This window comes from Rhea americana, unplaced genomic scaffold (assembly GCF_003343005.1).
Source record: "Rhea americana isolate MKP2758 unplaced genomic scaffold, rheAme1 scaffold_334, whole genome shotgun sequence".
Lineage (NCBI taxonomy): Eukaryota > Metazoa > Chordata > Aves > Rheiformes > Rheidae > Rhea > Rhea americana.
Genome location: NW_028186462.1, coordinates 229,342 through 254,145, shown reverse-complemented (window position 1 = coordinate 254,145; position 24,804 = coordinate 229,342). Strand labels below are relative to the sequence as shown.

Below are 24,804 nucleotides of genomic sequence, written 5' to 3'. Positions count from 1 at the left end.
TGATGTTGAAATTCATTTCTGAATACATTGGAACTAATTGCAATTTTTTACTTAAACTTTATTTAAAATCTTTTTTAACACATTGAAATGAAATGGGCATGTTCCTGCAAAACACTGGTTTGGACAAAATGTTTTCTATCATCAAACTGGCTTCAATTTTTCAACTGGACTACTCATAGTTTTGGGGAATCTAAGAGCTGCCATCAGCAGCACATCTTGCTTTAGCCCTGCATTGTAGCTCTCTTTGTTAATCACCTCTGTCATTTAAGATTGAATTTTAGGGCTGGCCCACCACTGAAATGTCGACTCCACCCATTCAAGTGCAGCAGTTTCCCGGTGTGGCTACAGCTACAGTACTGTACAGTACTGTAGCAGTGTGGCTACAGTGTGACTGGCCAACATCGGCTCTGCAAGAGCTGTCCGGAGCTTCCATCCTACTCAGAAGTTAACGCCTTCTCTTCTTATTTCAGTGCTGCGTTCAAAGCTTTCTCTTATGTTGAGTAACTCCTCTTACCCTCACCCCAAAGGGAACACCTTGAACGAAGTCCTTGCAAAGACCCAACACAACTGCAGAGAGCCTCCTTAAGAAAGAAGAAAGGGGAGGAGAAAGCGTTGCTCTCTGGCTGGAGCAACTCCACCTCCCAGTTATTTCATCTTCCTTACAAGGCTAAAGCTAGAAGCTGTCCTCTGCCTGCCTGGGTCCCTTAAAAGCAGCAGAGCAAGCCCCAGGCTCCTGGTTGAGCGGGACTCGGGATGCAGAGGCTGGCAGGGATGGAGAAGGAAGCACTGGCATAAGCCCCGGGAACTGCAGAGCAGCAGAGGCTGGTGCTCTCCAGAAGAGAAGTGTGATGGGATCTCTGAATCCTAAACCAGGTGCTCACTGATGCAGGTCTTCCAAAGAAACATGAAAGCAACCCCGAGAAGAAACCACTGACAGGAGGGAAAAGTACAACAGGAGAGGTAAATACATTTTTCACCGGGAAAAGTATAAGTAACTGACTGTGCTTTAGTTTAGATTGATGATTGTAAGTGAATGGCTAAAACTGAGGACAGAAAAATAAATCTACTATCTTCTGAATAAAGATTTTGGTCTGACTCTGACTTCAAAAGCAGCACTGGCTTAAAAAGACAGATTAGCACATTTATTCAGGTGACTGAAGAATTTTGAATTGTCACTTCAGGCATTCACACCTGAAAACATTTTTTAGAACCTGCTTTTCTGTTTTTTTCTGCTGTTGCTAAAGGATTTGGAGAAGTAGTATGTACATTGTTTTGTAAAAAAAAAGGAAAAAAAAAAAAAAAAACAAGCTGCAGAACCAAGACCTAAACTGAGATTGTAATAAAGAGCAGTCTTTCTGTCTGAAGCTAAGTAGCAAGGCATTTAAAATGCTCCTATATTTCTGTTCTTGCAGTATTTTAGTGCCTTTTCTTCAGAAGGATCCATGACCTACTGAGCTGGAATGTCTGTCTACATCTGGTTGGGGTTATTGTAGCTGGAATTTGGAATTCAGATTTTTTTCTTAGTTTAACTGAAACATGCTGAGGTTGTCTATGCATTCTGTGAATTGTTTCCACCTTCTAACCCTCTAGTGTCTCTGAAGTGTAATTCCAGGATTTATGCCTGAAGTAGAAAAAACACCTTGGTAGTTCAGAATTGCAGCTCTTGTGTGGACAAAACTGCCCGTGAAAGTACGAGGAAATGAAAGACAGGAAGATTTGACCCCCTATCTATAAGATGTCCTGAGACAGATGTTTTAGCAAATAAGATACCATTGACTTCAGCGTCACTGTAAGGTCTAATAGCTGGGCTTCTGGGTTTTATCTTTGTAACTCCAGTGGACTTACAGATGCTGTTATTCCCCAGGTAAAATGAAAGATTGGCTTTTTGAGAATAGCTGCCGGAAGCTGTGACAGATCAAGAGACCAGTGGATTACTAAACAGCACCTGCAGAGTCTCATCTACGGCACTAGGGCAGCCTTCCGGCAAGTGCACGCTGAGGTGCTCAGCAGCCAAGGATGGAAGTGCTACGCCGTTCTTCAGTCTTTGCTGCAGAGGTGATGGAGGTTTTTGACCGCTCTCCCACTGATAAGGAGCTTGTGTCCCAGGCCAAGGCTCTGTGCAGGGACTACATAAATTCCAGGCTGATTCGAGCGGGTGTCAGCTGGAGCAAACCCGAGTACAACGTACCAGTGCCTGGTGGTAAGCTGGCTGAGGTGTCCACCATACTGCTGCGGCTAGGTAAGTCCCTGTGGATATGAACAGGAACTGAGAGTCCGATCTGGAGCAATTCAGACCAGACTAGGAAAGGGTCCCCAATCTCTGCAAGTGTTGGATGCCAACAGATTTTTCATGTGATGAGATCAAGACTTTTGTTCACTGCTGTACACATTTGAATTCGTTCTTGGTGATCTTCCCTGAACAGCTCTTTTACCTGTGTCTCCTTAGGCCCTTGGAGCATTGCTCAGCCCGGTGCTTCTGCAGAGCTGCTTTCTCCAAGGACTTGCAACAACATAAAGACGTGATACTGCCCAATAAAAAAACAACAGCAAGCTAAGTTTTTTTTGGAGCTGCATAAGACTCCAGCTGTGCAAGAGTTTTAGTTCATTCAGTAGTTTTTCTCAGCTGGGCATTTTAATGGATCTTGCTGTGTTTTCTGCAGACACAGGTCACTTGGCTGCTGTGACGCAACCCAACCTGGTGTCTAGTAGAGTACTCCTAGTTCTACATTTGGGCTTCATCAGCTGCTCACATAGATGGCTGCTTGCATGACTGCGAGGGTGTTTAATTTGGGGGTAGCTGCATATATGATGTGTACCAGAGATTTTGTAAAGGCTGCTTTTCATTAAGTGCATTGTGTGTAATCTGCCTTTGCCTGCCTGAGTCATTCAGGGACAGAGGAGTTTTGCTTTTGTCACTGGGGCAACTGTTAAATCTTCTGTGCTTGGGGTAGCGGTACAAACATGGCAAATCTTTAGTACACTGACCTTTGCATAAAGCTAACATCACCTAGGCATTTCTGTGCAGGAAGAAAAGGATGGCCATCTAGGCACAAGCAGAAAAGGCCTGGCAGAGACTTGTTCAGCCATGATAGCTAACAAATGCCTGGAAGACTGGCTTGGCAGGACCCGGGGGATTTGTGCAACTGCCATACTTCGGATGTTGAAGCGCCAAGGAGTTGGCCGATACCAGCTGGCCCATGCTGCCATTTAATGCTCAAACAAGCTAGCTCTTCTCATTGCCAAGATGCTGCTGCAGAGAGCAGTTAGAGGAGTCTTGTAGGGTGTGCTGGGCTCAGCTGGTGCGAGTGGACATTGCCTGGAGTCCTGCTTGTACCCCGAGCACCCTCTAGGTGCTGACAGTTGCCTGGATTTTTGCTTGGTTATTTTTTAAGGTCTTAGTCTCCCCTGTACTCAAGTCAAGCCATTCGTCTTTTGGGATCCCAGCACTCTTGCTCTTGGAGGTTGCTTCCAACATCCCTCTTTGCCTGCAGGCTGGAATATTAGTTCATGTCTGGCATGGCAACTACCATTAATATTGGCATCTGATTTAATTACACCAAAGTTCATATAAGTCTACTGAAGCAATGTTCAGCTGGGCCTAACCAGCTCAGGACCAGGCTGGTCTTCCCACTTTCTACTCTTTCTTTCTGCTGCTGTGTGATGTTGCCTCAAATTTCTGTATTTTTTTTTAAGGCATAGCTTTTGTTTATTTGTTTGTTTGACATCATTCTTTTCCCCTTTTCTCCCATGTGCTGACTTTTTTCTTTTTTTTTTTTTCCCTATTTTGGTTTCCCATGTTTTAGTCTTTGTTTTTTGTTCTTCTCTCAGTCTTGCTGCCATGCTCCCTGTCTCTTTGACTCTCCCTTTCTTTCTACCTGATTTGGGGGGTGAGATTTGGTTGCCTTCAACCAGATCTTCTGTGGGTGGCCAGGAGCATGTTAAAGGGCAAGCAGGTGGCAGCCGGGATCTGAAGGCGTCTTCTGGATGACTCTTCTGTTACTTATTCATGTCCAGATGGAAAGATTTGGCTGATAATCCTAGTCACTTGGCTCCTTCTCTGAGCAAATCTGTTTGGAGAGAACCATGGTACCCATGCACCAAGAAGCCAGTCCTTCCTGTAAGAACAAAGAGTTATTTCCATGTCATTTGTTCATAACCACCTCTTGCCACATGGCTTGTCCCTTTCTTTTCCTTGTTGAGGCCATAATCAATACAAGGCAATGTGGTATTCGGCCACCTGCCAGGAACCGTAGTCCTTAGCTGCTTATGAAGTAGCGTAACAGGCTGAACCAGTTCTTGCCCCGTGGGGATTCTTCTGAGAACCCCGTGGAGATGAAAAGTTGGGGTATTTCCTAGTCCTCTTGTGTATGCTGAGGCAGGGGTGAAATGGCTGTTGGGCTTAAAGGGATGCTGGGCTCAAGCAATGCAATTGCAAGATCTGAGGGAGTGAGAGTCCTCCAGCCCAGTGAGGCTTGGTGCTAATTAATGGAATTAGGTAGTCAGAGATGGTAAAATCTAGTGACCAAATAAGACACCTCAGAGCAGCCTGTCGTGTGTGTCATAGGTCTATTTTATCTGAATTTGTTTCTTCTATGGCCAAGGCCCAGACAAGAGCCCTTTCATCTCTGAACTGAATCCCTGCCTATGGAAACTGTCAGTGCTGCCCTATTTGTTTTTCCATGAATATTGGTGGAAGAAGGAGGAGAAGCATGCAAATCGCTCCAAATGTTGCAGAAAGTGCAGTGAGACACCTGAACACAGAGACAGGAGGATACCACCACTATAATGTGCTGCTGGGGAGGTGCTGTGGCCTCAGTGGTAGGGAATCTGAATAATCCTAGATCTGCTTTGCGTGTTTTTTGTCTCTGTCTCTGCTCTTCTCTGTGTTTATTGCTGCAGGACATGGTCTGCTTTGCTGGTGTGTGTGCCTCCAGCTGAAACTGGGCCCTGATCTCATCTGAGGCCTTCAGGCATTGCTTGTTACAAGCTGTAGCAGTAGCAGACTATCAGGTGTTGATGGCAGTGCCCTCCTTCTTCCCATACATCCTTCTTGGCTAACCGAAGGCAAGGCTATCGCCTTTCTGTGTGGGAGAAGCCTGTGTGTTTCCTGTGGGGTGAGAAGAGCTGTTGAGGAGTGTAAGTAATGCTCCCTCTTATCAGGGCTGCCCATGCATCTGGAGCATTTCCTCTTCCAATCAGATGGTGTGGACCAATCGTGCACGTACAAATGGCCAGAACTTTTTATTTGTGGAATTCTGTAAAATTGAGATTTGCCCATTTTCTCACTGGGTGCTAGTGACCAGTTTAACGACTTAACATTTGGTAGCTAATGACTCTTACAAACTCCTGGTTTGGATGGCATCCTCCTTTTTGGCTCCCATTTAAATGATAACATGACATTTGTAGGAGGATCTGTAGCCCTCTGACTTGGGCAAGTCGTCTGGATCTTGCAGTGGAGTCTGAAGATATTTTGAAAGCTCTCCTCTTCCCCTGACTACCCTAGAGCACTTGTGGGCAGCAGAAGGACAAAGATCCCCCATCTAAATGACCAAATGGGGACCTCCATGCACAACAGGCTTTGGTCCTACGCAGTGGGAATTGTGCAACGCTCCTACAGCAATGATCACTGATATTTTAGGCCTATGTTTTAAGTATATAGAATATATACGTGCAGGGGTGTTTTCTACATGATAACTTTGAATCTATTTTAGCCAAAATGACAGAAGTGAAGATTCTCCACTGAAATACTTGATAAAGGAGAAATACCTTATTCATGTTCCCAACAGAGGAAAATCTCTTCTCTGTGTGCTGCCCTCAAGAAATATCTGTGAACCCTTGTAAGGAGTCTCACGAGAGAAACAAATCCATTGGAAAGTGGGCTTTAATAACTTTACTGCTCAAAAATGGTTTGTTTTGCTATGACAGGAAAGCTTTGCTGCTGATGCCCAAGCTCCAGAGCTCCAACCTGGAGGGGGAGGGTACTCTCTGCTTGTACTTGGTATTTCCATGTCGGTCTTCAAGCTAACATAACACCTCTGACCGTTTCCCAGCTGGGGAGAAAACAACCTGGAGGTGAAAGCACATGTTGGTGTGTATTGGGAACCTTATTGCTGAGGAGACAGCTGGGCAAATGAACATGTATTTAACCATTTGGATGAAGGGAGGAACTCCAGGTCTTCACTCTTTCCCTTTTTTTCGCGTAAAATAGCTGAACCAATAGTTTTTGAACCATCAATATTGTGTAGCTCTAGGTGGATTCTTGGTTTTCATCAGGCTGCAGGATGCTTGAGTCTCACGCGTTAAGTTTTTTTTCTGTAGAAATCTTGGTGTTGAAGACAGTTGAATGAGACGTTCATGAGAGACATACATAGATGCACATGCCTGCTTTTCACTTCTGATAAAAATTTAGGTGGATTTTCTTATCACAGGCCAGTCTCATGTGGTGGAGGAAAGCCAGGCACTGGCCAGACTCTGAATTTTGCAACTTCCCTGGAAATATAATCTGTTTCAGGGATTACTGCAGCCATGCCACTGATGCAGGTCCCCGCTTTTCCCCTCACACTTCAGAAGTCCGGGGCACAAAGGCTATTAGGAAATGAGAGCAGGTGACCATATGCATTCTGTTGCCTTTTAAAAATAAAGCAGGACTGGGAATAAGTCTCTGTGGCTGGAGGGGCACGTGAGGTGGCCCCAACTGCAATTCCTGCATGGTTAGAGCAGGGCTTGATGTTCTCTGTGTTGACTCCTGACTGTTTGTTTCTAGGGGATGAACTGGAGTACATCCGCCCCAATGTCTACCGGAATATCGCCCGCCAGCTGAACATCTCACTGCACTCGGAGACAGTGGTGACGGACGCCTTTCTGGCAGTAGCTGCACAGATTTTCACTGCAGGTACTGTGCCCTGACAAATAGGCAGACAAGGCTGGGAGGAAAAGAACAAGATGAGGCTGGCTCTCTCAGAGACAGCATGTTTCTGGGATTGCCTGCAAGGTGGGGCTTGATTTCTGAAAGAGCTATGGGCAGTTTGGCAGCATGCCCTGCTTTAATGATTTAATGAGAGCTCCTGTATGCTCTGTTGTTCTGGCAGGGAAATGCCCTATTTTATATATCCTCCTGGCGAGTTCTCGCTCATTCTAGAAGGCATCTCCTGCCCTTCCTCATTAGGAGGTGGTGTTACCTCATTGCACAGGGAGGTCACTCATTCCAAGCTCCTTTGCTCACCATTGGCAAGTGGAGGAGATTCATTACATGGGAGTCTCCCCTATTCCAGCTCACGTTGCTAATGCTGGGAGCCAGAACTAACTCATCACAAGGGAGTTCCCCTCTTCTGGCTTCCTTTCCCCCAGCAACAGCCAGAAGTGCAATGGAGCCTGCTTCTTGCAGCTGTTCTTTTCCTTTCTCATAGGCAGAAAGGCAGGAGCCTTGACTGTCCAGGCTAGTTGTTCCCAAACAAGCAGGTGCTTTGAACTTTCTCACCGCTTAGAGGTGAATGTTCTGCTGCTGCTGTTTGGCTGGTCCTGGTGTTTATTGACAAAAGCAAAGAAATCCAGGTTCCTCATCAGAGGGCTGGAGCATCTGCCCTATGAAGAACGGCTGCGAGAGCTGGGCCTCCAGCCTGGAGAAGAGAAGATTGAGGGGGGATCTTATCAATGTGTACAAGTACTTGAAGGGAGGGTGTCAAGGGGATGGGGACAAACGCTTTTCAGTTGTTGCATGTGACAGGACAAGAGGCAATGGGCAAAAACTGAACCACAGGAAGTTCCACCTGAACGTAAGGGGGAATTTCTTCCCTGTGAGAGTGACAGAGCACTGGAAGAGGTTGCCCAGAGAGGCTGTAGAGTCTCCTTCTCTGGAGATATTCAAAGCCCGCCTGGTTGCAACCCTGTCTAACATGATTTAGGTGACCCTGCTTGAGCAGGGAGGTTGGACTAGATGATCTCCAGAGATCCCCTCCAACCTTACTGATTCTATGATTCTGTGTACTTTTGAATAGGCTTCCTCATTTAAAACCTCTTTATCTTACTTTCAGCTGCACATCCTTAGGGGCAAAAGCTCTCTGGAGATCACTGGGGAAACCCTATGCTGAGATCTCAAACTTAGGGTCTGAAGTATGTTGTGATAGAGAGCACAGATCCTCTCCAGAATAGTAATAGATGAGAAAAGAGATCTCCCTGAGGGGAACTGCAGGGGTTTTATCAAGAATAAAGCAGGATTCCCAGGAAGATCTACCAAGGTAGATTTATTCTCTGAATTAGGGAAATCAAAGCTGTGTCATAAAAAAGGATGGAATCGGGCTCCATAGCCAGTACTGCAGCCCTCAGTGTCCTTTCAAGGTATGCCTGGAATGCAGAGGTTGCCTGCGCACAGGCTGGCTTGAGAAGCAGTATGGGCTCAGAAAGCAAAAGCTGGACAAATATGACAAGAATGTCTAAGCATGGCAGTATTCAGCCACAGGTGCCCTGTCTTGTCACTTCAATGAGAAGCTTTGCTTGCTCCAACGCTTACAGAAAGGAAAAGTCAAATTTGCAGGCTCAGGTATTTGTGGTACGAGTGGGTTTTGTTCTCAGATGAGTACAGCTGACTACATCAGACCCAGCCCACCTGCAGTGCCAAAGAGACACAGAGATGTAAGCCAGAAAGGAGGCTGACTACAGGTGAAGCAGACTATGTGCATGCTGCTACACAGTATAAACATGACACTGGAGAGAATGTCCTGCTGGCTTTTGAGAGTCCTGCCCTTGCCAATGTGTATTGACTGGGTCATTGTCAGAGTTGCGTTTTTTTTTGTGTTCTTCAAGTTCGCAGCTCCAGAATTAAGAAGTTGGTTTAAAATGTTGGACATAAAGCTAGAAATTTCAGCTCTGGGCTCTAAACTCAGTATTTTTGAGAGATCTTGTAGGAATGGGAGCCTAAATCTCATACTTTTGAGGCTGGCAATGCTGCAGCCTTTTGGAACAGTGTTGAAGCCTAGACTCTGTTGTCAGTGCTATCTCTTTTTGTGGACGCTGTGCTCCGTAAATTGCTGGCAGAGGGCTGGCAGCACAGGAGATGGATTCCAAATCTTCCTTGTGGTCTGTAAGCTCCGTTTTCTCCCCTCTTTCCCATGTCTGCCTTGAGAGCAATGAACAGGACAGCCCATGTGAGCCCGAAGCTGTCATTGTGGATTCAATCACTTGCTTATATGAGTTCATTACCCCGATTTCTCTTGCTAGAAGACTGCTGAGCTGCAGAGGGGAAAAGTTTGCTGATTTTGACATTCCAGGATCCCAACTGCAGTCCCAAGTCTCAGCATTTAATGCTAAATCCAGCAAATCAAGAGCTGTCTGTGGCAGCCAGACATTCATTCCTTATTATTCCTAGTTCAGAGGAAGGAGGCTCTTATTCAGCAAAGGAAACCAGAGAGCTCAACTACAGTCTGAGTTTTCAAGCCAATTACTGACGACTCAAGCAGTTGAGCCTGTTTTTAACAGTCCATTTTTTAAAAAAAACAACTGCAGTCTGACATTCCAGCACCTAGGCAGTCTGAGGAGCCCCCTTTAGTCACTCACAGGGCCTATCCAAGAAGGGAATGGGATGTTTTGACATTATCTTGCTGGAGAATATTTCTCCTTAACATTTTCTCCTCCTGTCTTCTAACAGTCGTCTTCTTGTTCCCCAGTTTGCCGCAAGGGAAGAAGGTTGTGTTATATCCAGTGGAGGTCACTAAGTACTATGGCACTAACTGGCTGGGACCTTGTACTCACGCTGCACATGGCCTTTCTCCATGCTCTGGTCTGATCTTGAATCATCATACTGTAGCTGTAGCTGAGCTCACTTGTTCTCCATGTTGTCCATAAGTCTGGACTAAGCACAAGTTCTGGGTGGACTTCTCAAGAGGGCAAGTCTGAGGATGTCTGACATCTTGGTCAGGGCCCACTGCATGGATGAACGAGACCATAGCTGTTTTTACAGCACTGTCAGTCCCTAGTTATCTCAAGCCCGGCTTTTCTCTGGTGTAGTGCGGGCAGCTCAATTCCAGATTACAGTGATTAACAGCTGAGAACACAGGCAGAAGGTGAGCGGGTCATAGGAGATGGTAGAGCTAAAGCTTTATTTCACGTGTCCGTCTCTGCACAACCTGTTAGTTGCACAGGACAAGGGCAGTGTGCGTCTGTGCAGAGCCTGGTACTGCAGTGATGCTCAAGGATTGCAGCACCATCAGCTCAGGGGTTAACGCTCCTCCCTCTAGGAACACACTCAGTATCTCGCTCCCGTTCTGTGACAATACCACCACCGGTTCTGTGTCTTGGCATATGATCCAAAACTGTTCTGGAGCCGGCAGAAGACTTTCCACTGACTTTAACATGCTCTGGAGTTGGGCCTGGCTGAGCTGGCCTTTGCTGTTTAAATAAATCCCAAGGGAAGGAGTCACTTAGTGGAAGAACAAAAGAGGAAAAGGCAGATCTATTTTTCTCCAAAAGAGATTTCATCTTTTTTATATTATTGAGGGTGTTAGTAGGTTTTTAATCAAGAATGCTTGGGCTGCAGTGAACCCTGTAGAACAAGAGACAAGGATGCAAGGTTAGTGGGGTGTCAGGAGTAAATACTTTCCCCTGCAGCAGCAAACGCTGTTAGAAATGCATCTCACTGCTGCCTCATCACGTCAGCCTTATGAGATGAGCTTCCTGCCTTGTGTGCATCCTTCTTGGCCTCTTTCTCTCTGCTGGAGGGAAGCATGCTGTGTCTGGCTGCCTTCTCCCAACCGTTGAAATGTGGCACTTGATCATGTTTCTCTTAGGTTTGATTTGCAAGTTATACTTTGCTGCTGAGCTGGGCAGAGGGAAGTTTATTTGAATAACCTTGGAGAGCGTGTGCAGTGTGCGTTCAGAGACTCCGCACATTCGTGTCACACGGCTTCCCGACTTCTCCGCTGGGGCAGGCAAGCTGATACGCAGTGGGAGCACTTTCAAGAGCAGTCCTTTCTTGCTAATTCATTTTCCCTTTCACTCGCCAGTGTTTACATACCTCAAGCTCCGTGTCTGGCCTTGAGTCTACAACTTTTATTTTTTATTTTCTAAAACATCTTCCAGGCGACTTTTCACATTTTCTGTGTCCTTCTGAGTTGATGTTTTTGTTCCATCTCTGTGGGCAGGAGTTTTCAGGACTTTCTCTGTTTTAATTGCTTCTTTCTGAGCTGGTTTTCTGTTCCCTTCTGTCTGTAGCTCTCATGCATGCTGGTCTGCACAGCGGGAATCTGTGGAGAGATTATCTCTCTCCACTGCACTTAGTGATGAGTGCCCTTGTTTCACCCAGCGTGGATGGCAGCCAGACATTTTGAGAAATTTGGAGTGAGACAAGGAGTTTTCTTGGCTTATATGTAGTGGCCAGATGCAATTCCAGCTCATGCTGAGGGATGCATCAAGCTAGTGTCACCCTGACTCTGGTCTGAATATTACAGAGGAGCAGACGCAGATGTTGTTTTCACAGTAGATTGTGCGCCTCTACCCCTACCAAAGATATCCCATGAAGAGAGAAAAATATATGACATTTGTTCTGGAAAAGGGCGGATCAGGGGCTGCTGTGGTCTGTTCTCCAGCACTATACCTACTTGGGGATGAGGATTCCTCCTGGAACAGACAGGCCACAGGCATGGCCAGTGCTTGATCTAGAGCAGCTATCGGAGATAGCTGCTTTTCCCTTGCTTGAGGGGTCTCCTACAACATCTTGACTGAACAAAAGCATAAGATATCTCCTTCATGGTGAGATCAGGAGCCCAGTGTTTCAAACCAGATGGCTCTATCTTCTGTCTCTAGTAGTGGCAATAACAGGTTCTATGAAAAGCAATCATAGAAGGGAGAGATTTTCCTTCCCTCCTACCCCAGTGCATCAGCTTTTCCAATAACAGCAAAAGCAGACTTTAAGATTGGCTTGACCTGTGTAAGTAGCYCTGCAACGAGGAGGAGAATGAGAAGTGACTGCTGAGCCCTTCACATCCATCACCAAAAAAAAGCATCAGCCAACAACTTGGGCTCTTTCTGTGATCTGTGTGAAATGGAGAGGGGCTGTGTGTGCTGGGAAGGTGTTTATCTCATGCAGGCCTTGCAGCAGGCTCCACCAACTAGCAACCTTGGCAGAGGAGCCCAGAACTCAAGGAGCTTTCTCTCTGTTCCGTGAAGGAGGCGATATTTAGGCTGACATGTTTGTAGAGCGAACCACTTTGTTCTGTATTAAGGAAGTCACAGAATCTTGGAATGGTTGAGGTTGGAAGGGATTTCTGGAGATCATCTAGTCCAAGTCCCCTGCTTAAGCAGGAAGTCATGGTCTATTGAGCCTTTACCTTTCATAGGTTGTGAGTAGACTTTTCTTCCTTTGAAAAGAGAAACTTGGATTTAAAACAAAGCTAATCAGCAGTCATCTTTCCCTGCCAGGGTGACTTTAGCTCTAGCCTTAGCCACTACCATGTAAATATTTCAAAGCTAGTGACCTTGCTTCAGATATGTAAGAGTGAGCAATGTCAGTAAAAGCTTGGGAATAGGCTGACGAATTCTTCCCTGAAATTTCTGGGCAACTTTGGGCCATGCATGCAACTCAAAAGAAACAAAATGCAGGAAGACAAATTTCAGTGCAGAGGGAGAATGGAAATGATTGATGGGGGATAGGTTCAGCTCAGTTGGTTAGAGTGTGGTGCTAATAATGCCGAGGTCGTGGGTTCAATCCCTGTATGGGCCGCTTGTTTCTGTGCTGCGCAGGGGGGTTGGACTAGATGATCTCCGGAGGTCCCTTCCAACCTTCCTGATTCTATGGTTTACACTAAGGCTGGGCATCTACCAGCTGAGGCTCTGGTCTAGAAGAGCATGGCCAGCAAGAGGCAACCTTTCCAAGTCTCTGTCATTAGGTGAAGAGGTACTGACCCGAGAGAGGATAGCCTCTTTCTGCTAGTATCATCTACCAGGAGAAACCCTCTGTCTAGGGTTTTCTGATGTGAGTTTTGTAGCCTCTTCCTGGCTTGCTTTGCTGGCTGTCATGGTGACACACAATGTGAAAAAGATAGATAAACAATGTGAATACTACAAACGCAATGAACTTCCTGAGTGACAGCTATGGGGAAGGGACCAACAGGGCCTACTCAGAAAATAAAACTACAGATAAAAAAAAAACAATTTAGCTATATTAATAATTTCCTTCTGGTCTTGGAGATAGCAAGTTGGTGAAGGACAGAGGATCACAGAGGACTCTGAACCGCTGCAGGGTTGTTGTCGTTAAAGTGTCTCACTCGAGTATCTTCTGTAGATTTGGATCTCATATCAGTCATCAGTGGACAAATAGCTTTGTTTGGAACAGTGAATAGATTTTCTTCAGTCTAATAAATGCCATTCCTGTGGCTGGCATTTAGATAGATTCTTTTTTTTTTTTTAATTTTACATTTAAAAAATATCCTAGAAGTGTTAATGTGAGCATCACTTTTGAGGCATCAAGTGGAAGGATCATTCTGCTGAAACTTGTACGTATTGTAAAGGCACAAGGGAAACTGCTGCAGTATGAACAAGCATGAGGACTTTCAAGCCCTGCTCTATAGAGAGAAGTTCTGGGTGCCTGGGGATTTCGGAATGATGTGAAGGAAAGAGGCAGAGACTTTCCTTCATTTAGCTTGTATTTAAGGATTTGCTTTCCTGGCTGATAGATTGCTGAGCATATCCAATTTCTTGATTATATTTTAAACCCTTTCTGCTTCTTAGATATACTGACTGAAATAATTTCTTTCCTTCCTCTCACCCATTTTCTTTCTTGTTGCAACCCAGTGCGAGCAGTTTTGTGTGCTTTTAAACTTCTGAAATTTCACCTGGCTTCTGCCTACGTCTGGGAGAGACCTTGGACAGACTCCATAGAAATTTGACCCTGCAAAATACTTCACAGCATGCTTGTCAAATACTACTATTCCAGATATTAAAGTAAGGGAGCAATTAAACTTCCAGGCAGAATCAAAGGAAATCCGCGTGCCATTGTGCTGCGGTAGTGCTTCTGCATGGGAGCAGAAGGGTTGCATTTCCAGTTCGCTGGTCCTGATAAAAGCCTGATGGGGGATTGGATGCCATGTTTCAGCATGGAAGATTTATGTCCAATGCCACTGGCAAAGTGCGGGGGAGACCCTAGGAGGTTGGCTGGTACCCAGAGCTGAGCTCATGGCTGGGGGACGCTTATCGCTTGTGCTAACAGGAAGATGACGGCCGCTGGGACAACTTCCATGGAGCATTCACTTCTGGCAAGTCTGCCTTGCAGGAAGTTCTGCTTTATGGGAGATTAGATAACTGGCTGACATTCCCTTCCCTGCATTGCCCTCAGTGCGATACGTAATGTTAGATATTATGGACAGAGTCACCAAACTCTTGAAGGTGTCTGCCTTTCAGCAGCAGACTGAGGCATACTTCTTCAGTCAAAGGTCCCTAACCCTCTTGATCCTCTACTTTTGCCTCTTTTATTCTCATGTCATGCTAGAACTGACTGTGAAGATGCTCATCTCTCCTGTGCTTTTTGTGTTGCTTTGGAACAGTCTCTTTTGATCTAGAGAAAAAACAGTAAAGCTTTGTCTTCAAAGTGTAAAGAGCTGGTGGTAAAAACTCCAGATTGCGCAAACCCTTTGAATCCTCTCTCCTCCCAGGCAGCATGTGTATGACTGAGACTTAAGAGCAATATAAACAACAGTGGTGGACAACTTCCCTACTTTGGAGATCCCTTTGGGCTGTTTTCAGCAAAGCTGGGCACCCAGGGCTGAGGGGGGATCGAAGCATGTCCAGATCAGATTACTACTTTCTGCTTCTCCAGGTGGAGAGTTTTCCCTAATCCAGCTCCCCAGGTATTTCTGGTCTTTCATGGGAAAGCATGGAGGACTGTGGCTGCACCTGAACTCAGAGCTGTAGGCACGCAGAGCAGGCACATTTAATGAAGGAGAGATGTTTGGTATTGTGCTCTTGATTGTCCGGGGCCGAGTCACGCGTGCATGTTTGAATCTGAATGTCCTCTATTCTCCTCATAGGCATAACATGGGGCAAGGTTGTGTCCCTCTATGCTGTGGCAGCTGGGCTGGCTGTGGACTGCGTGCGACATGCCCAACCGGCGATGGTTCACACCATTGTGGACTGCCTGGGAGAGTTTGTCCGCAAGACCTTGGTGACGTGGCTGAAGAGGAGAGGAGGCTGGGTAAGAGATACTATCTGATCAGGCTAACTTCTGTCCACACAGGGGCATGAGAAAATATCTGGGTTAATGAAAGTGCGAGTGCCTACCGTGCCGCTTGGAGACAGGCTTTATGCAGAAAAACACTGAGGGCAGTTCTCATTCGGTCCTGTGGCCACCACCCTCCTACTTCTATTAGCTTCTGAGTAGCTCTGTTACTACTTCATGGTTCTGCCTGCAACAACATCAGCTATTATAGCCCCCAGCTTCCTGCACAGCTGTGCCAGACTAATTCAGTCTTGACCTGCTGGTGCCTCTTCTATTCCCATCTTTAACTTCTCTGGAGCTGCCAGCCAGGCATAGCAGGAGGCTGCAAACAGGAATCATTCAGCTTAGGTGGCTGTTTTCTAGAAACTGGATAAATGAAGCTTGTCAACTTATTTCACCTTTCACCTGCCCCACAGCTCCCTAAGTCAAGGGTTAGCGTATTAATGTAACTTCCACCAGAGGGAATGTTACGGAGTTATTGAAACCTGGTGGCTTGTGCCATGCCTGACCTGGCCCTGGTGATGCTCTGTGAGTAACTACTACTGATGTAGCTCAACTGTAGCTCAAGTCATAGCATGCTTGCACTTTGAAGGGCACGAACAGCACCCATTAATGGCACCTGGCAGTGGAAAGGCTCTTGGCTCTGTCACTGGTCTGCACTGAAACTGTGCATAAGGCACCATGCTGCTGCAGAGATTGCAGTGTGGTGTAAGCACTAGCTGGGTTTAAGCATTGGACTTTTAGGTTCTCTTTGCAGCCCATGAGAAATGCAATGGTCCTGCAGAAGACAGGTCAGAGTAAGAGCTTTATTTAGGTGCTGTGGAACAGCCAGACACCTTTCTAGTGTCCTCCCCAGAAGCCTGAGATGGCTGGTTAGCTGTGTTAGGTGTCAGAAGCTGGGTGGTGTTCATATGTCTCGTGGTCTCTGAGCCTTTCTGGCAGGAATAGAGACGCTCCTTGGAGAAGTATAGCCTGAAGCACTTTGAAAGAAATACTGCCAGGCAGATGCCGCCTGGAGTTAAATGTTCCCATGTGATACCACAGAGCTCTTGGGACATCTTGTTCCTTTTCCAAACCAAGTCACAGCAGCAAGGTTCCTCCTTCCCAAGAAGTGATATTTGTTCCTGAGCTGTGAGGAAACGGGAAGGCACCCCTCCTCTTTCACACCCAAAGGGTGGTTGCTTCCAAACTGAGTCTTAGTCCCCTGTGCTGAGTCTTTCCAGGCTCTAGTAGTTTTAGTGACCTGAGTTCCCCAGGTGTAAAATCACCTGTGTGAGGGAGGGCAGCTGGGAAAGTAGTAGCATTCTGATTTTGCATTCCATGTATTTACTGCCTTTCATGCTGCCTTAAGTACCCCATGCCCTCTCTAAGACTGTGTGAGACCTTGAGACAAACTGGGTCAGGGAATGGTTTGGTCAGGCCTTTGATTTGAATGCTCTGATCTGATTCATTTTGTGGTTGCACAAACAGTTGTGCCAAGATAGAGAAGAGGATATCCTGTGAAAGAGGCTGATTAAGTGACACTGCTCCTAGAGGTGAAATGCCTGCCTCAGTATTATTGTGAGGCTGACTTTGAGCTAGGTAGCTGTAGAGCTAGTTGAAATGTTTTCTCTGGAACAATTTTTCCTTTGGAAAAAAAAATTCATTAAAATTGAGATGTTGCGTAGGACTGTGTCTCCACCTAGTCTCCAACTAAATTTCTCTTTGTTTTGATAATGTGCATGCTTTGATAAGTTAACATCTTGTTTTGATTTCTGCGTTACATTCTTGGACTTCAAAACGAAGTGTTTTGATAGTTCCAAATGGATGTTGTTTTGGAATGGTTGTTGTATAGCACATTTCCAACATTTTAATGAAAGCCACCTTCTGACCAGAACTGATTCTTTGCAATGGAGGAGAAAAGCCCTGCCCCACTACTTGTTCCATGTGGTGTTCCTTCCTCTTTAGTCGGCTAGGGCAGCCATTGGATTGTGGTGGTCACAGCCTATTTCGAGTATCCTTACCAGCAACTTTGGGCTACAGAAAGGAGGCACCTTCCCTCTAGAAACTCAGTGGTTTTGTCTGTCTGGGGAATGGCTGCAAATCCTTTTGCATCTTGGCCTATGTTTTCCTGAAAGTTCTTCCTCTTGATCTAGGCGCTGCAGCACGAGATTTCCCAGCCTTGTTCACAAGGGAGCCAGAACGCGACAGCTTTGTACTGGAGACCCTTTCATCTATGGCCTGACCTAGCTGTTTGTTAGTTTGTCTTGGCATGGAGTCCACGTTTCTGCAGTGCACATGGTCCCAGTCTCTTACACATCAGTGCAGGTCGAGGCTGCCAAGAGGAACCACCGTCCTCTGAGCTGTTTCAGGAAGGCCAGTGTGGAGGTCTTGGAAAAGCATTTGAAAGTCTCCAGTCAGCAGTAGGTTCCCAGATAGCTCCTTTGTGTGGAAGAGAAAGCCCCCTTCTCCAAGAAAGCCCACCCCCCAAAAACCTCTTAGGGGAAATGAGATACTTAACCCTTTGAAATATCATCTGTCCCTCGGAGGAGTTTGCAGCCTCGGTAGTGGCTTTACAGTAGAATGGAAAGGTTTTTAGCAGCTGTGGCATACGTTCGCTACAAAGAAGAGCGTAAGGCTTGAACTTGTCTGATGAATAATTAACAGGCAAGGATCAAACTGCCATCACAACAGTTTATCTCTGCCTCACGGGACTGAAAGATTTATTTAATGAAGCAGCTTTGAGATTTTCAGTTCCAGTGCCTTATCAGGCATTTTTAATCTGGATAACAATAGTTAAGGCAATTGCTAAATAGCTGAGTAATTTTATTTATTTAGGCAAGTGCCATGTGAGTTTGTAACATTTGGATTTGCAGGCCTTTCTAACTGAAAAGTCTGTCTACAAATCCAAATTAGAAATTGGCTGTTTGATTGTTTGAGCAGGGAAATGATGTGCTGTGTGTTTGTGGCTCTGTTCGGGAGTAGCCCTGCAGAACTAACCCCTGCTACATACTGAAGGTGACACGTTCAGGCTGTTGATTGCTGTGGCTTATGTGCTTCTGAAGGCAGCACCTCCTGATGTGCCACGGTGGGGTGGTTGCCTGTGGTGGGGCTTAGCTTTGAGGGCTTCACACTTTCTCATCTGGAAGTTGCCTCTCTGCAGCTGCAATCAACCCCATGTGCATATTTAGGCCTGGCACTCATTCACGTGAGGCACTAAAGCTAGTAGCTAGTTCGTCTTAGGTTTCTTAGAGAGTGATCGGCTCCCCTAACATCTGAATATCCCTGCATAGATGTCTGTCCATCATAGCCTCCCTTGACAAGAAGCACCTTGACACAATTACATTTTTAATTTGACACCCTTGCTAAAACCTGAAATTGGACAGGCTGAATCAGTTCAGGCTTTTTTTTCAATGCAAAGTGAGTGAGATACATGAGTAACAAGGTTGTTACTTGAAACCAGCTGCCCAAATGATCTTTAAATCTGACCCATGCGTCTGGGAGGCATCTCTGCCTGTATACACATTTCCACAAACAAAGCCTGCATTACATGAGAATTAAATTGGGGTTGGCTTGCCTGAATTAGTTCCAAATAAAACATTAAGGCAAGAGGAAAAAGTGCAAGCAACTTGAGCTGATGTTAAACAGGACAGCCTCTGGGAAGCATCTTGTCTGTACAGAAAAGGATGAGAGTGCTGATGGAGCCAAGGCTCTTTTGAAAAGAGGAGAAAAGACATTTCTTTCATGTTGTTATTCAAAATGCTGAATATTTACAGTCTTTCTGTAGCATTTCTTTTCCCCTGCGTGACTTCTCCTTGTTGACACAGGATGAAGAAGGTGTATTTCACAGAGCTCCTGAGCTCTATGATACCTCCTGAGCTCTGTTTAATGCCTTACAGTGCATGGCACAGCCAGAGCAAGCGTTTGGAGCTGTTTGTGGGATGGCAAAGTGCTGCTGCAGAAGCAGTGGGGTGGTACTCATGGGTTGTGGGGTACCCGAGGGGCTGCAGCAGTGCTGCTGGCGTTCTGTGAGCATCGTTCGGGGCATCCATTGTCATCAGCGCTGATGATCTCTGTTTTCTCTCCTCTAGGCAGACATCACAAAATGCGTGGTGAATACCGACCCCAGCCTTCGCTCTCACTGGCTTGTGGCTGCCATTTGCAGCTTTGGGCACTTCCTCAAGGCTATCTTCTTCGTCCTGTTGCCTGAGAGATGAATCTGATCTTCCAGTTGCAGCCCCGTACCCCATCTCCTCCCCCACTCCAGAAGCAGTGGCAACAGCAAACTCTGAGGAGGAGGAAGAGAAGAAAAAAATGGGACAAAAAAAAAAGAGGCTATTTCTTCTCTCTCTTCAACTATGAGCAGCTGACCAGCCCTGGTCTCCTTTTTGCAGCCCCAGGAACCTTCTCTCCTGCTCACCATTATCCCTTCAAGAATCTTGTTTACTTGGGTGACTTGTGTGCGACTTGGACCATGCCAGTGCCTGGGCAGACTGATTGCAGCTGTGTGTGGCGTGGACTGCCAGATATCCGTTTGTTACAATCGTCTTACACACTTAACGCTAATGGCAGGCAGAGGGGAGGAGGAAAGGGATGATGTCTGAAATGGAGTAGTGAATGCAGAGGGAGAGTGTCCCTCCTTTGCTCAGTGGAATTTCCCTTTCAGCCCTCGGACTTGCCTTTCGTCTGTCCTTGTTGTTACATTTGTGCTTAAGCTCTATCTCCTCCTTCATAACTCTGACTTGTTAGGCTCTCTCCACGGTGCAAAGTGGCTGAGGGAATAATGTAGTTGTGGCTTTTTAACACGATGAAAAACATCCTGTGGTCAGACGCTTCCCCCTGTGAAGTATCTTGGAAACCACTGAGTGGCTAGAGAAGGGAGAGGACTAAAAGGCAATTGCATTTGAGATGGTCAGTAAGCCATTTCAAACAGGAGAGTGAGGGCAATGCCTTCAGATGACAGCTTGGGTTTTAACGTTATGAAGAAGAGAGAGTTTTTCTCCGGTGCTATTCGAGCAGAGCTAAACCTATAAGTAGGACTGGCTGGGGGTGGGGGCACATGCGGGAATAAGGGAACCCGGGAGTGGACTCTCTGATGTTTTGAAGGGGGAAAGCAGCGTCAAAAGCGACTGATCTATGTTTCTCCTTTGACGTCTTCAGAAGTGCGACTTGCAGTCTTCTGTTGTGGCAAACAATAAAAGAAAAAAGGTGATGTTTCACTATTGCGAAGGGTATTGTATTTGCTTCCACAGTTAAAAATTCCAAAAAAGGCCAGACCAGTGCAGAGACACAAACCCTCAGTCCATGCTAAAAATACTTTGGCTTTTCCCCTGGTAGAACGTGTTAACATGTTAAAACTACAATTTGCCTGGATCGTGCTAGGATTTTAACCCGTGTTGTTACCGTGTCAGAAACAGGCTGATTTCTCTGATAGAAACCTGGCCTTGCTGCCATCTGAAGGGAAATGCCGTGGAGCCTCTTCTTGGCAGGAGCCTTGCTGGAGACGCCCTGCTAGACACTTTGACACTAACAGCATGGTGTCCTCCCAAAAACACTGTTTTGTGTTAGGTTGCATATGGCATTATAGGGATTTTTTGGCTTTTTACTCGTCTATGGAACGTAAATGCAGCTTTGCCAGCAGTGCTACGCACGCAGTGCCGCATGTTTTACCAGCTGAGTTTAGTGGAGCTCTTTTAATAGTAAATTAATCTCTGGGGAGGGAAACCCATAGAAAACGAAACAAAACAAAACAAAACAAAACACTCTGCCCTCCCCCAGAAAACCCTACCGAAAACTCACCCACAACAAGAAAACCCCACATTTTATTTTTTTAACTGAAGCTGTGTGCTGCCTTCGACCACGTCTAGACAGACCTTGGCTCTGCTACAAAAAGTTTGTAGGGGGATTTATGCTGGCAAAGTTCCTAGTGTGGCTGTTGCCCTGAGGGTTGTGCATTTTTGTTCGTTTGTTTAAAGCTTGCAACAGGTTCCCAAATAAAATCAAGTTGCCAAAGGACTTTTATTTTCCTTTTTTTTCCCCCTTCCCCTGCCCTCGCATAGCCGTAACAGCATTAGGGGTTTTGCTGGCACCTCTCCTGTTTGAGATTTTCTCCCTTAGCTTCCTGACAAATCTCCATATGCAAACGTAGTTTGTGCATAGTTTACCCGCTGAACAACAAGCAGTTTAATCATCAGGAAGAAGGTCTCTTCTGATCTGCCATAACTGCAGTAACAGCGGTAGCGTTCACTGTAGGGGAATGCTGCTTTGCCTTTTTAAGAATTTTTTTAGGACCTTTTCGAAAACCAGAGTTTCTTTGGATTTCTCAATCTGTCCCCCTGAGTGTTAGCAGATATGGAGAGAGGAATCCCTGAGTGCCGGAAATACCCATGTTGTGTGCTGACTTGGACAATTTAGCAGCTGGCAAAACGCAGCTCGCCTTGCCACGACCAGTGTTTTACGAAGTGTATGTGAGCTGCTGAAGCTAACACAGTCCAACACTGCAACCGCGGAGACCTTTCTCCATTTAGATGTTGTTTTGGAATGTAATGCTTCAGGCTGTGACTGCTTTTTGAGTAAACAAATGATACCAGATGGACTGCTAAGGAACATAAGGAGTTAAATACGTCAATTAAGTCCGTTTAACAAGAAGATAAGGCTGATAAGCCAAATAAAGCAACATTGCTTGAAAGGAATGTGTGTGGGTGGGAAGGGGGTTACATACACAGGCAGCCAAAGTTTCTAACAGGAAACCGCTGATAGCGAAGAGCTGGTGAAGCTGCCCGTGAATGGGTTTCCGTCCTTCACATGCACCCGAAATCTGGTGGCATTCATGTAGTCCGGGTTGCGTGGAGAGCTTAGGAATCCTCGGGATTTCTCTTGTATCCTTTTCCAGAATCAAATGCAACAGAGCCAGCTGGGAGAGTGTTTACGGAGGAATCTGGACCAGCAGTTTCCACCAGCTTGAGTTCTTCAAGCTGGACCTCTCTGGCTTTCCACGTTCTTCTTGCGTTCGCTAGCCCCTGCAATGTACTTAATGGAGCGCCTCGAAAGGTGTGCTGCTCGTCTTTCCCTTGCGCTTTTCAACCAGTGCGATGCTCCGTCTATCCTGCTTGCTGAGCGGGTGCTTCTCACGCAGTGCAGTGGGCTGCTGTGGGAGAGCCTTAAGGAGCAGCTCCCACCAAGTGGCAGCTCTTCCACCACCGCCGACTCCCTTTTTTATTTTGGCCTGGAGCTTTTGGAGCTGCAAGAGTGTGTCGGCATCTGCTCCCGTATGACTTCTCATTCCTTGTGCAATAACCACACCAGCACTTGTCTTGCTACCAAAATAAACAGCAAACGGAATTACACCCAGAGTGTTGTGCATTTGGGAAACAACAGTCTCGAGTCTGATTCAGCCAAGTATTTATATTGCATTCAGTTTTAATTGTAACATTTCGACATCTCAGAGTACTTCCAGAGGTCCTTCACAACCTCAAATTTTCTGTGGTTCTGTGATTTTTCTTTTCCTTCCTGTATTCTGGTCAATCTGACCTGAGGGGAGAAAGCAGGGTTGGCTTTGTGGCACCCTAATAAACATTTTCCTTTCATATTACTGATGGAAGTCCTACGGGTGTGTCTAAACCAAGAGTGGAAGTACCAAGATTACTACAGTTCTGTATTTTTCCTATTGAAAGCCGGGTTGTTGTTCATCTTCCAGCTTCAAAAAATGAAATCCTTCCCCCCCAAACAAGTTATCTCACACTTCTTAACAGCGCTTCCAATTATTTGCTTGAGGACATCGGTAAAAATGAAAGTTGCCTTCGTTGTTTTGCTCCCGTTTAATGCTTTAAGTGAGAGTTACCTGAGCATAAGCTGTCTTGTGCTGTTACAGCGGGGACTGTCAAAAACGCAGACCGTAGGAACCTGAGCTTCGACACTCCCTTTGGCCACAGAAAGACTTGTTTGAGTAAAAATCCGCCCTGCCCTCCCCGCGCTGTCTTTATTTTCAGTTTCTTGGCAATCGGTCTCCATTCAGTCAATGGAAATATACTGGTTTTTAACGAAAAGGTAGTGGAAAAGCCACCTTGGCTTGGATAGTTCGGTGGCAGTCGTTCGAACGACGCTTGTCGTGCCCTAGACCCGGCATCGCTTCCACTGCAGCCTTGCTTGGACCCGCCGCCGAACGCTGGCAGCGGGGGCACCTTCTTCGAAACAAGCAGAGAAGTGGCCTCGGGCGCTCAGCGCCGTGTCCCCGGTGTTACTGCGCTGCTTGCGGATGGGCTCTTGTAAATGGAAAGAAAAAAAAAATCGGTGAAAACGCTTAATTTATCAGATTTGCATCTGTATTATGGACCATGTACAGAAGTACAAAAATACCGACCAACAGAGTCAGGGAGCGACAGTGAGGTTTCCTGGAAAACTGTGATACCAAACTTCCTCATTTTCAATCTTCTTTGCTTTAGGCCCGGAGAAAAAGCTCAGCCTAGTTTATCGGTATTTTCCTCTTTGAGTGCAAAGTCTGCGAGTGGCTTTTGTGCACCGTTAAACTGAGCGTGAAGCAGATTTAAAGTCCCTAGGACGACCTTTGGAGAAAATTAGGCCCCCTAAGACTTTCTGGCACTTTTGCCAAGAGCCTTCTTGATGTGGTTCATGTCAAGATGCAGCTTCTTGAATTTACTGGGTTTTTTTAAACCCTAGAATTTATAAACTTTGATAGGCATAAATTTGCCATAGATTAATTTTTTTTTTTGAGGACAACATGGAAAAAAATCTATGCTAGTTAATTAAACACAAGAAGACGGCAATTTGATCTGCTGCTGGCCCAGTCTATAAACTTCTTCTGCCCAAGTGGTTTGACAGATGGAGTTTAAACACTCACTCTGAAAAGCCTGTAACCTCTTTAAATCTAAACATTTTGACCCACTGGGATTACAAACTCCTAGCACAGCTGGACAGAGCGAGCCTCAACTGAACTTTATACAGTCATTCAGGACCTGGAAGTGCATTACATGTTCAGACAAAATCTGTGGGAAATAAAATGCTCCTGGGTCAACCATGCAGCACATAGGAGATGTCCAGGCAAGGTCATTTAAAAAAAGGTTTCACCCCCTCATAAAAAAGGTGGGGGGGAGGGAGAAGAAGTGTTGGAAAGGGAATTTCCACTTCCTTACAAACATGTTTCAGACTTCTAGCTCAGCAGAAAGCTTCATCTCATCCCTCTGTCCAGAGACCAGAAGGCAATGTTAGAGCTGGTGGTCCCCATTGCTGCAGGAAGACTTGAGGACACGTTTCACTTCTGGCAAGTGCTGAACTGTGAAGCTACGCTGAGCAAAAAGCACTGCAAAAGTCAATCCCTAATTGTTTAAAATGTTCACTGCTGGCCCTATCTCATGACCTTCATTCATACTTTTATTAAGTTTGACGTTTAACCTAGATAAGATGTATTTACTACCTCCAGAACACCCTCAACCCATGCTGGAATGTGACTCACGTTAGACTCTAAGTCCCTTCAAGTCAACTGAAGGGCAACTGTTTTAGACCTTGGAGGACTGTATGGAGCACTGAGGACTTTTATCCCTAATGCGATGGGAGCTGAGAGGACTCTCTCCGTCCCACAGCCGGAGGTGCTCCCTCCTAGTCCTTGGTCT

General features: G+C 46.0%; 1 protein-coding gene across 2 annotated transcripts; it reads left to right on the top strand.

Moving 5' to 3' along the window:
• The first annotated feature begins 671 nt into the window (after positions 1 to 671).
• Positions 672 to 21,190, top strand: BOK (BCL2 family apoptosis regulator BOK). Of its 2 annotated transcripts, none has more exons than XM_085311152.1 (5): positions 672 to 960; positions 1,865 to 2,239; positions 6,764 to 6,892; positions 15,012 to 15,175; positions 19,270 to 21,190. In XM_085311152.1, exons 2-5 carry the CDS (start codon positions 2,017 to 2,019, stop codon positions 19,393 to 19,395), a joined length of 642 nt encoding a protein of 213 aa, XP_085167278.1. In that variant the 5' UTR covers positions 672 to 960; positions 1,865 to 2,016; the 3' UTR covers positions 19,396 to 21,190. The 2 variants fall into 2 exon arrangements, with proteins under 2 accessions (XP_085167278.1, XP_085167279.1); XM_085311153.1 differs by having other exon boundaries at positions 19,274 to 19,393.
• Positions 21,191 to 24,804: the final 3,614 nt, after the last annotated feature.